Source organism: Pteropus medius, unplaced genomic scaffold, assembly GCF_902729225.1.
Source record: "Pteropus medius unplaced genomic scaffold, Ma_sr-lr_union100, whole genome shotgun sequence".
Taxonomy (NCBI): domain Eukaryota; kingdom Metazoa; phylum Chordata; class Mammalia; order Chiroptera; family Pteropodidae; genus Pteropus; species Pteropus medius.
The window spans coordinates 36650423-36663227 of NW_024349800.1; the positions used below are offsets into that span (position 1 = coordinate 36650423).

A 12805-nucleotide genomic window follows, 5' to 3' on the forward strand; every position below is an offset into this window, starting at 1 on the left:
TCCAGAGAAATTTATGTTCACTTTGCATTAATCTGCATGTAGCAAGGCTCACTCATGGGTGATTTCAATAACTTACTTGACTCTTCAGTACCGTGTCCTTAGAAATGAGTCATTAGCATAGAAAGCTGCTTCTTGGAATTCTCTGAAACAAATCCATGCAGTATTGGTCTGCTAAATTCTAATCTAGACTAACAATAGCCTTTAAAAAACACATCACCAAAAAACAAGTCATTTTCCATTTCTCCTGAAAACTAATTTTGAGAAAATGTATTCAGAGCAGAGGAAATGATTGCTGGGGAGGCCTTTATAGCTTTTAAATTGGATTTGTGAAAAAAAGTGGGGCTTAAGAGATGGCAGTGAGGTTGATGTTGGGAGTCATTGAAATAAAAAGGAGCCACTTTTGTGTTTTGTGGGAAGAGAAACAGAAATGCTGGATCTGAGGCGGTTCTCACCTAGAATACTGTTATTAGCACTTTCAAAGAATCTGAAAATGAAATAGGGCAAGTGTTTTTCCATTCTTGCCTAGGAAGATTAGGTAACTGAGACTTGCGTTTGCCTCAGTTCAATTATTTACTCCTAATTTGTATGAGGTACCTTATCATGTAAGAGGTAAGACGGAGCCGTAGGCAGTGAAAACAGGTTCAAAGACATAGTTTTGCCCAAATGCACTAGGAAGTTCCTGAAAGAACCAGGTTTCCAAATCTGTGAACTTGGCAGTGTAACAAGCTGTCTGAGGGACCAAAGTAAGAGAGTGATGACCGTAGGGCTAAACTCTTACATTAAAGCAGAGTGAATCTCATGGGCTGTGTGAGGGTTTACCAGAAGCCCTTATAAACTTTGGCTATTTTCATAAGACTGAAGTAAAACTCTTATCTTTGGGGCTTAGGAAATAATGAAATACGCTCAAACACCCTTATGGAAGTTAAATAACGACATTTAAAAACTGACCATAGAAAGAATGAAGCTTGACAGTTTTTCATTTTTCTACTGCAAATTACAAATAATGTAAAGAAATATTCCTGATTGAATTGAAAAGAGGGTACATGAAGAATAAAGCGGATTAAGAGAAAGAGAAAGAAAAACACGGAGACGGGTACGCATTTACAGACTCTCTGGCCCCACCTCCAACCGGATCCGCCGAGATATAGCTCCAGCCCCACCTTAGCACTCCCAAGGGACCCTCTCTCTAGCCTCGTCTCCGTCCAGCTTGGCTCCGCCCTGCTCCTGGAGCAGCGCTTTTGTAGCCAGTCAGGGAGAAGCGAGGAGGGATTTCCGGAGTTTGAAAAACTTCCGGCGGGAACCGGAAGACGCTGTCACGCACGCAGACTCCCGGGCCTTCCGACACGCCGGGCGGGAAGGTGAGCTGAGTGTCCGCCTTGGCGGTCTTCCTTTGGGCTCGGGTCAGCCCGGCAGCCGGGCTCCGGTGTTTTGGGGGCCATTTAAAAAGTATTGAGCGTTCATTTTGGAAATAACATCCCTTTTTAAAGTGACAAGTTTCATTACATTATAGTGTCTGCGGTCTCTGTCTTCATACCTACATCCGAAAAACCCCTCCTGGCTGTCGTTTGTCAGCTGACGCGTCTTACTCAAATTGCAGCTCTTAGCGCATAGGGGCAGACAAAGGAAAAGTACGAGCAAACCTCGATTGTTTTTAAACCTCAAACTTTTGGAGACGAGAGGAAGCACCCTTTGATTATCAGATCGTGGCTGAATCAGCTGCATTCTCAGCAGTGAGCCAGACATATAGGAGGCGCTAAATAACTTGAGTTCCCACTCTAGGCAACTTTCCTCGAACCTCCCACAGGATGGCATGTAATTGATACTATTTTTGTGGAATGGGGATCGAGCCTAGTCTTAGTGTTTGGGGCTCTGAATTCTAGTCCTCCTCATGCCACATTGGTCTTCCCTTTGAGTAAACCATTTAACCTCACTGGATCTCAGGCGTCTCATTCACAAAAGAAAATAGCAAGACGGTCTGATTTCTGCGGCTCTTTCCAGGTCTAATATTTTGTTTTTGTTACTCCATCGGGCATATATGCTGACATTCTGAGCACTTGTTGGTAACCTCAGGAAAACTTTAGGTGCCTCTTAAAAAGCTGTTCCCCTCCGTTCTCCTTAAATTTTCTAATTGTGGTTTTTCCATTTTTAATTTAATACTTGTGTGTATGCAGGTTTCTCCACCGCCTCCTCCTGATTTTCACTTGCTCCAGTTTAGTGCCTTTCCCCTTAGTAACATCACAGAAACCTCCAAGTTACTAATTTTGAATGTGCTCATGTGCTCATAGAGATATGACAGCTTGGTAGGCTAGAAAATCTCAAGCCACTAAGAGTAAGAATGTACTTCTGTACCATCATTTTTTCAAGAAAACAATGAGTGCCATGTGTAATTTTGCCTAATAGTGATGGGGGAAAATGTGTATTCTTCTATAGAGACCAAATATATTCTTCTGTTCATTTAATAAATAGTTACAGAGCAGCTATTAAGTGCCAGGCTAGTGTAATACAGAATTGAATTAGGTTAATATGATTTCATTCTTCATGGTGTTTACTGCCATGAAGTAAGCATGGGGGATGCAGACAATAAGTAAGGATAATTATAGGTTATGTTATATAGTACTGTGTAAAGGAAATAAATAGGGTCCTGTAATAATATATCTGGGACACCCATTTTAAGCCTAAAATTTTGTGCTCTGAGAGATGAGAAGGAGCCAGTTTTTTGAGGAGCAGGGATAATAGTACTCCAGGCCTAGTGGGAACCTGGGGTGGGAACGAATCATACTTGTTACGGGACTGAAAGAATGTTGTGACTATGGCTGAGGAGCTACAGTGAGGGGCAGATGTGATTAGAAATGTAGGTGGGGGTCAGTCTTGCAGGGCACTTTAGAAGGCCATGGTAAAAAATATGATTTTAAGTGGAGGATGAGAAATCATTGAATGGATTTTCTAAATGATCTTTTGGATTGGTATGTGGAGAATAGGTTGTAGGGACAAGAGTGGAAGCAGGGAGGCCAATTAAGAGACTGTTACAGTAGTCCAGGTAAGAGATGTAGGGAACTACAGACTCTGGAGATCATGGAGATCTGAGATATATTTTGGAGGAAGAATTTATGTGACTTACTAATAGTCTGGATGAAAGAAAAAATGATTTTCAAGGCTTTCACTTGGCAAACGAAACTTTGGAGGATGATGGATGTGTTCATTATCTTGATTGTGGAGATGTGTATACATATGTCAAAACTTATCAGATTTGTACACTTTAAGCATGTACAGTTTTTTGTATGTCAATTTAGCTCAATGAAGCTGTTAAAAATTTTCCAAGTTTCTGGCTTAGCAAAGAACCATCCATCTTAGGTGGTTGATGGTACCATTTACTGAAATGGGGAAGACTAGGGTAGGAATGGGTTAAGTACTTGATATAGATATTTAAAACCATGGAAATGGATGAAATTTTGCTTAATCTAACATCCTGTGATATGCAGTGAGGGACGTTGGAGGAATGGAGATAAACAGTACTTGAGAACATTGGTTTTTAAACTGGAATATGCATACCCCTAGGAGTATACCTGGCATAGACAGTTTTTAAGAAATAATTTCTAGGTCTTTAGCTTCTGTACATACTCTAAAACTTATCTGCCTGAAATTGGCCTATGTGTTCATGCATATTCTTCTCCACCTCCCTTTTCACATTTAATATTTTTTTCTACTTGTTAAAAGACAAATTTACATCCTACTCATCTTTCAGTGGTATAGCATTGTCTCCAGAGTGCCTAAAAGGGGTGTTTTGAAAATTTTTTTTCTTTTCAGGGAATTCTTTACTGGATAACCAAACTTTTATGAGCCTCCCAAGGGTTTGTTTATACTTCTTTTCAATACATTTCTGTTAAGGCTGAAGCGTGGTTAGAATTGGTGCATGGTGGTCTGTGTGGGAATATTCTGAATTTAGGTCTGTTGTAGAATGGGGTGGTGGGAGTGGATGATCTGGTCGGGTTGTTTGTTAGGGAGCTTATCATCCTCAGGTTTTTATTCTCGGGCTGGTCAGATTCTCCACAGAAGAGCCTTTCCATTTTCCTTACCTGGAGGATAAGTATTTGACTGGCAACTATTTGGGAGCTTAGTGGGAAAAGAGGACTGGTGGTGAGGTGGGGGGTTTGTGTTTAGCATTCAGTCTGTATGGTTACCATGTCCACAACTGTACTTGGTGTTCTCTAGTCTAGAGACTCTGTTTTACCCTCTCCGGAGGTTAAACCTCCATACGTTTTTCTGGTGCAGTTAGTTGCCTGATACCATGAAGTGGAGTAGGGCATCTAGAGATATTCCGTTGCCTCAGACAGCTTACTCCTAGCCCTTATTCCCTTCACTCTTAGTTCCAAGGTATTAGGTACTGCTTCCTGTGATTTTTTTTTTTTTTTTGAGTCTCCCGCAGAGTAAATTGGTTTGGTTTTTAAATGGTTCCCACTGCTGACTTGGGATTTTAATTTTTATGTAGTGAAATCTGTTAATCTTTTTGGCTTTTGGAATTTTTTGAGTTATGCTTAGGAAAACCTTTACTTCCCCACCTCAACTCAAAATTATGAAAATAGTCTTCTTTATTTTTTTTGTAGTTTTAGTTTGTATATTTTAAATAATTAGTGTGGAATATATTTTTGTTCACAGTGTGGCAGTGGGACTTGTTTTACTCCAGAGAGATAGCTGGTTGTTTTAACACCACTTATTCAATAATCCATTTCTCTCCTGGTCTGAAATGCCACCCCATCATACACTAATTTCCTCTGTTTTTGTATATATATTTTTTTGTTTTATTGTGGCACAATACATATAGCACAGAAATCACAAGTTACCTCTTCCTTTATGATCAGTGTCTGAAAGCACTCATTTGAGGAAGGATGACCTGCATAAATGTAAAGTTCCAAAACGTAGGTGAAGGAAAAGATGAAAGATTATCCCATCTACTTCCTAGGGACTTCTCGTTTTGCTCTCCTGGTTTCCTCTTAGCGCTCTTCTTCCCAGTAGCTCTGTACTGTCTGGACTGAGTTAAGCTATAGCAGCCAGGAGAGCATACTCTCTTTTGTGAGAGCCCTTTGGTATTTCTATGAGGCATTTCTCCAAGTGGAAGTTAAAACCAGAGGTGTTATAACATATACTGGTTTAGGAACTTGTTTAAAGGATTCTAAGGATGTCAGAGTCTAAAATAGTTTTTGTGGTTTGACATACATTGTTTAGCTAAAGTAAATTTTACTTCCTGTGTCATGTGATGTCTTTGGTTATTTGTCTTAATTTTTTTAGAGCTAGGTCTTTGAATTTGATAAATATTTAGTGGCGTTAGTGATTGTTTTACTTAGATATTGTGAACTTTTATTTATAAGGGAATGGAATATCTTGTTTTAGGAATAATGTGGCTGCTTATTCAGTCAATCAACAGTACTTATTTGACTGTCAGTTTTGTAGATGGACTTCTTTATACTGTAAGAAGATATAGAAAAGGAAAACTATTTCTTACATACTTTAATAATAAGACTTTATAATTTAATAAAGTCCTTTAACAAAGGACTTCATAATTTGCTATTTGGTAAACAATCAAAAACACTTGCTGTATACTCAAGCGTATAATCCTAAAAAAAAAACAACTATGAATTGTCACCCTATAGGAGCTTACATTTTTCCAAAGACGGTCCACACTCATTAGGCTTTGGAAATCATTGGAAGAGTATTAGCAGCTATTATAATTGGCAGCTATTATAATTTGGAAATCATTGGAAGGGTATTAGCAGCTATTATAATTGGAGGGGAAACTAGTGTTTGGGCTTGTGCAGGATCCTTTTTTTCCCCTTTTGGCAAATTCTAGCAACAGAGCTGTTGGAGGTCTTTGCATGGCACATCATTTTGTAGACAAAATAAATGATCAGTCATTTAAGTGATTCAAATCATGCTGATTTCATGTTCTGTTTCTTCCAGATGTCATCATTGCCAAGAAGAGCAAAAGTAAAGGTCCAGACCGTAGTTTCCAAAGATGAATTTTCTTCCTTCTCTGAGTTGTAAGCATATTTTTATGGGGGTGGGAGAATGATGTTGTTTTGAGGAATTAATGCAATCTTTTACTAATTTCTCAAAAGTCATTTGGGTTGAAGAAGGCTATCATTTTCAGACATTCATACAACAGGTATTTATTGAACTCATGCTGTGTCTCTGGTTCTGTTTAGGTATTGGTGATAAACTATTGAACAAGGAGAAGAAAGTAACCAACTAAAAATATAATATTTACACTGAAATGTAAGCTCTATGAAAGCAGGGAATTTTTAATATTGCTTTGGAGCAAGGTTTCTAACCTCAGTACTATTAACCGGATGATTCTTTGCTGTGGGGGGACTGTCCTTGCATTGTAGGGTGTTTAGCAGCATCTAGTGGTCTCTACTCACTAGATGCCAATAGCATCCTGCAACCAACCCCCTGTTCCAGAATGACAAAAATGTCTTCAGACATTTGAGATGCTCTCAGTGAGAGCAAAATCGTTCCCAGTTGAGAACTTCTGCTTTAGAGCACCATAGTCGGTGCCCTAAAGATATTTGTTAAATAAATGACTTATTAATGTTAGGCAGTATTAGTACTATCAAGAAACACAAAGCAGGGAAAAGGGATAGAGAGCATGGTGAGTGGTTTTAGTGGCGGAACATTTTGGATACAGTAGTCAGGAAAGTTCTTTTGGAGGATGTATCAAGAGATCTAAATGAGATTTGAGAGTGCAGCTTGCAAAGATCTGAGGAATGGGTGTTCCAAACTGAAGGAACAGCAAGTGCAAAGACCCTGAGGCAGGAATGAGCTTAGAGTGTTCAGGGAACAAGACCAATGTGGCCAGTCCAGAATCATCCACGCAGAGAGGGACTAAAAGTGAGATTGGAATGGGTAAAATCTAATAGGCTATGACCAGGTATTCGGCTTTATTTGAATGGGTCGGGAAGCCACTAGAGGGTTTGGGGCAGGGATATGGCATGATCTGGTTACTTTTGTAAAAGATCGTTCTGATTTCTTGATGGAGAACAGACTAAGAGTAAGGATAGAAGCAGGAGGATCAGTTAAGAGACTGTTACGGAAGCTTAGGGTACTAGAAGTGCAAGTGGTGAGAATTGGTCTAATTTGGGATATATTTTGAAGGTAGAGTAGACAGGCTATGCTGATGGATTGGATTGAGGGTATGAAGGAATGATGAATTTGGGATCAAGTGTGAGGCTGGTAAATTCAGGAGTTCTCTTTTGGACTTGGTAAGTTTGAGATGATTCCTAGACATCCAATAAAAGTGGACATACAAGTTGGACTCAAATCATGTTAGAGATATAAAATTGAGATTGCTGTATGTTCAGCTATAGAATGAGATAAGGTCATCTAGTAAAAGAGTGTGGAGAACAGAAAAGAGGATTGAGAACTAAGTCTTAGAGGATCCCAGCATCAAAAAGTTGGGGAGAGGAGGACAATTAAGCAAAGGGTCTAAGGAGAAGCTGCCAGGAAAGTAGGAGGAAAACGAGAAAGTGTGAAAGACTTGCTCTAAGGCGTGGGTGCCAGATGCTGTTGAGAGGTCCAGTATGATTAGCAGTAAGAGTGGTCTAGCTGTCTTAGAACTGCCTCATTATAATAAAATAATATCTGCACTAAGTTTGTCTTCATGATAATTAAAGCACTTTTGTGCCTGTCATGTAATCTTTGTAATATTCCTGTGTGAAATTAACATGATGAGGCTGCGGTGGAAAGAGGTCCTTCTGCTCCGTTTGATGAAAGCGTGAGGAGTAGCACCCTGGTTTTCTGATTCCTTGGTTTTCTAATTCTCATTCTTTTCAATTCCACTGCTATTGTGTAATGTTAATCTAACGATTTTCTGTTTGTTTTTTTTTTCTATTCTTAGGCTTTAGTTAGCATCTTTCTTAGAGACTATCAGTAGCTTGACCTATCATAACTATACTCTCTTAGAGCATAATTTAGGTAAGCAGTCACCCAGTCAGGTTTTTGCCTCTAGGCAGAATTTAAAACATTTAAAACACCAGACATCTTTCACTAGTTTCAGTGAAGGAAGTAGTTATCCTTCCCACCAATATTGACCTTTTACTTTAGAGGTAGAAATAAAATTAACTAGGTTGGCAGGAGCATGGTCTTCCTTTACCAGAGTTCACATGGCTGCTTTTTTCCCGCTGTTGCTGTGAGCTTGATTCTTAGGTTGTTAGAAAAGTACTGCAGCTGTACCTTACCCATCTAATCAGGAAACAGATCCATTCCATGAAAAGAAAAAAGGGTTAATTCAAACAGTTGGAAGGGTCTTGGTGTTAGCCTTTAGGTAATTGAAGGTGTTTCCTAGGGCCATTTTCCACTCCTTACATTGGTTTGAATAACTTAATACAATTTAAATGAATTTGATTAGCACTTAGGAAATTTAAGTGCTTTTTGCTGTTAAAATGGAAAATCTCACAATGACTGTGGTGTGATATGACCCAGTAAATTGCTTAAAGTAATAAATGATTTCCTATGTCTTGAGCGTATGTGTATGTATTTATCTGTTAGGCGAGAGGAGAATGGCAAGACCTGTGATTTACAGCATATCGGGGTATTTTACAGTGGTCCCTAATTGTTTGTTTCAATTTTTAGCAATATCTGTTCATAGCATGTGCTCACATCACTCCATTTTATATTAAACACCTCTTACCTTATTCTTTTTCAAGAAACATATGTCTTTTTTCTTTTTTTTTTTTTTGCCTTTAACGTTCAGCTTCATTTTTCCTGGAAATTTTTGTCAATTTTACTCCTAGATCGTCGGCCTCTGAAGAAGATGACAAGGAAGATAGTGCCTGGGAACCCCAAAAGAAAGTCCCCAGAAGGCTGAAGCAGTCTGTTCCCAAGGAATCTAAACCAAAGAGGTTGCCCCGGGTGAAAAAGAACACCCTACAGATCAATGATGGCTCAGAAGGTGTGGCTGTTAAGGAGGAGCCGGTAGGTGCTTTCACCGGTACAGGGGCACTGAGTGCTTTCCTAAGGGTGATGTTATTTTCTCTTTATATATAGTAGGACAAAGCAGGTAAATGACAAGGACTGCAGGGCCATAGTATCCTCTGTCATGGGTTTTAATAGTATTTACCATCTGATCCACTGTGTTGGAGGGGAAAGAATATTTATCAACTTGCATACTTATGTATCTTGTCATAAGCACCATTGTGAATTTAAAAAACAACAATAAAGCATAGGTTTTTTTGTATTACAAAAAGAGGCATTTCCAAAATTGTTCACTGTGGTATTCCTTTAAATAACAGCTTCCCTAGTACATCTAAAATATTATTCTTTTAATACACAATGGATACCTGACTTAAGTCCAGGGACACATTTATTGTATATAGTAGGGGACATCGTTATACCGTGCTGTGCCCCTGGATAGGGTTTTGAATCAATCTTTTCTTCTATTATCCAACAGCTGTGTTTCTTCATTTTTACACGCAAGCTTTTCACTGAGCACAATTTTAGTGGGTGGACAGGCTTTACCTATAGCTTAGAAAGTATTGACTTCTGTCATCTTGTTGGCAGAATTTGGAGGTTTTTCATTTATGGATGGCATAGCTGCACTTAATAGTAGATTGATTTCCTAACCCAGAAAATATCTCTTCTTTCATGGTATTCGTGATTCTTTGTGTAGAGTTCAGTGGTTCTTTGTGTAGAGCTCACAAACCCTTTGGGAATTTGTTATGAACCTTCTCTTCAATAATCTGAGTACAAAGTACACACGTCTATCTAATTTTTTAAGTCTAGTTCATGGGGTACAGCTTAGCAACCTTTGTCATGGTGATTTCTTGATCCTGCTAGTGATGCTTGGTATATGTATTTTTTTAAAGAGAAAAAGAGAATTTGAATAAAAGTCTCTCACCTAAAAGACATCTTGAGGGGGTGGTGTAGAATTTCTTTCAGAACTGCCAAAATTCACATGTTTTACAGCTCAGTGAAAGCTCATGGATCATAAGATTTGATTTCATTAGGTTTGGCATTTTGCTTTGTTGTAACCACCACTGAACAGAGTATTTGAAAACCCTATTTTGGATAGAGCTAGAATTAGTAACCTTCTAATAAATTTAAAATCTGTTTTTAGCAAACACCACACACAAAATTCATCATCATTCTGTTTCTTTCCATGTTCCTGGCATTTATGAACCTACTGGTCACTCTTCTTTAGTCATTGAAGACTTAGCTCCTGCTTCATATCTTACTCTCTGCCATCTTCTGTCATCATTCTTAGTGATTTCCCTACCACTTGGATGAGCCATCTAATACTCTGTATTTTTGGTTCTTTAATCTCCTCACAGCTCTAGTGACCTTTTCTTCTCTGTCTTTACCATCGATCTCATGATCTCAACCTGAATCTTGTCATCCCCAGAAAGTGTACTACCGCTGGCATTTCTTTTTACAGTCATTGCACTTTTGTACCACCATCTTCTATTCTTCCAGCTCACTTGTTCGAGTGCCCTCACTGCCACAATTTTGCAACCTTGTCACAACTTCTCATCAGTAATTCTCAACCATAAATGCACATTAGAATCACCTGGGGAACTTTAAAAATGCCAATACTTAGACCCAGCTTCCAGACCAGTTAAATCTAGAAAGAATTCTGGGCTGGGCCTGGGCATCCGTGGCTTTATTTTCTTAAAGCTCCTCAGGTGATATTTATGTATAGCCAGGGCTGGGAACCAATTGCTAACCCTTTGAATCCAGCACTCTATCACTGTTAGCCCTTTTCTTTTCTACCTGTCTAACCCAGATTCTGTAATTTACCGTTTAAATCACTTTTTGTTAAATACTGTCACCGTTTTTGCTCTCCTTTCCTTCAGTGACACATGGCCGAGCAAACCCTGATGCCAGGTGGAGCCATCATCTGCCTACACTGATCAGACTGTTACTGGAAACAGTCTTACCAATGACCTAATTTGTTTTCATTTAGATTCACAATTTCAGGCCTCAAAATTGCATCAGAAATACCTGGTAGACTCATTTTTTCCCAGCAGGTTTGTTTTTCCACTTTTTTCTCTTTTTACACTTCCTAAATTCCTTTATTTTCTCTCACTCTCAGCTGATGACATTGCCTTTTATGCTGTTGAGAATATATGAAGTGTCTCATTTTCTCAGGACCAAGACAGCTATTTTGCATCCATCTTCTGTCTTATTATAATGGAGGAACGGTCATTCCTTCTGTTAAGGATTAGTCCCATTTTTTGGGCTTTAGATCTCGTCCCCTCTTGCCTTCTCAAGGTCTCTGTTCCCTCAGTCATCCTTTTCCTTTTCTCTTGTCAGCTTTTCTTCCATGGGCTCAATTGCTACAGAGTATAAAAATGCTCTTTTATATCTAATTTTTAAGAAGCCTCTTCTTGATTCCATATCCATCTCCATTTACCTGTCAACCTCACATAGTATAACACAAGGCCAGATTAAGGCCAAGGCCTGCTCACTGATTAGACAGGTAAAGATTCAGTGAGCCACATTTTGGTTTAGATCGTTTCTTACTTACAGATACACCAAAAAGAAAAATGGTCAAATTCTTCTTGGAATCCTGGGTGTAGTTATAGGCTACATAATAACCATTTGGATTGTTAAGAGTGATTTTGAAAATCCATGAACGCAAAAGAAAATGAACCTTTTTTTATTTTTTATTTATGCCTATAGTACCTGGTCTTCCTAGGTGGTCTCTCATCCATGTACTAACCAGGCCTGACCCTCCTTAGCTTCCGAGATCAGACATCGGACTTGTTCAGAGTGGCATGGGTGTAGACCATGGACTGTGACGTGAAGCCAGGACCTTCTGCGTGTAAAGCAGACGTGCTAACCACTATACTATGGAACCACGTCCAAGAAAATGAACTTTGATCAGTTTGTCAAAGATTCAGATTAAATAGGAGGAAAAATATTACCACGGAGGCTTATTAAACATTGAAGGAGGCTACAGAATCTTAGAAGCTTCAAAAATGGAGAAATATTTTCTTATATTTTTGATAGTTTTGATCTGTGTTTCCCAAAATTTTTGGTCTTTGGACCCCTTTATACTCTTAAAATTTTTTGAGACCCCCCAAGGAACTTTTACATATGTGTGTTATATCTATCTATTTATTGTATTAGAAATTAATGAGAAAATTTAAAAATATTGATCAATTTAAAAATACTTATTACATGTTAATGCAAATGACACTTTTTAATGAAAAATAAATATATATTTTTAACAACAAAAAAGTAGTGAGAAGAATGACATTGTTTTACTTTTTTTGCGAAAGTTCCTAATGTCTGACAGAAATAACAACTCTATAAAGAAAACCCTTCCTCCACACAGATAACTTCCCTGGTATTTGGAAAATGGAGTATGGCTATTTGAAAATAGCTTTTTCAAATAATTGTTCTTATTTGATATTATACCAAGCTCAATAAGTGGTAGTTTCTTAAAGGTTTGTTCCATTGCGGAATCTTGAACCATATTAATGAACTTTTTATATTCTGTTACATTAAAACCCGTTGGTCTGTGTTGTAATTTGGATGGATCTTTTACCCATTCATGACTTTTTAACATGTATAGGGTCATTTGGAAAATACTAGTTCACTTATTTGTGCGTATCTTTTAAACATTAGTACCTTTCATCATACAATGTCAAAAAATCACATTTGTTAATTTAACCACCAGTCTCATCAAAGTGTTGGGGAGCTGTCAGGCTCACAAATTTTCTAATTTTTACTTTAAAGCCTAAATTTTATTATTGGTCCAAATATCAGGTATTTCCTCGAAGCGACAGTTCTCACTTACTTCCTTTATGAG

The 12805-nt window shown here is 38.3% G+C and overlaps 1 protein-coding gene across 3 annotated transcripts in view; it reads left to right on the forward strand.

Annotated features, from left to right (window-relative positions):
* The first annotated feature begins 1206 nt into the window (after positions 1–1206).
* The window catches only part of SRBD1 (S1 RNA binding domain 1), a 183248-nt gene continuing 171649 nt past the window's right edge, over positions 1207–12805 (forward strand). For all 3 annotated transcript variants that reach the window (XM_039887259.1, XM_039887260.1, XM_039887261.1), the window contains exons 1-3: positions 1207–1358; positions 5953–6032; positions 8784–8964. In XM_039887259.1, the coding sequence (XP_039743193.1) occupies positions 5953–6032; positions 8784–8964 (261 nt within the window). In that variant the 5' untranslated portion in view covers positions 1207–1358. The remainder of the gene's footprint in view (positions 1359–5952; positions 6033–8783; positions 8965–12805) is intronic.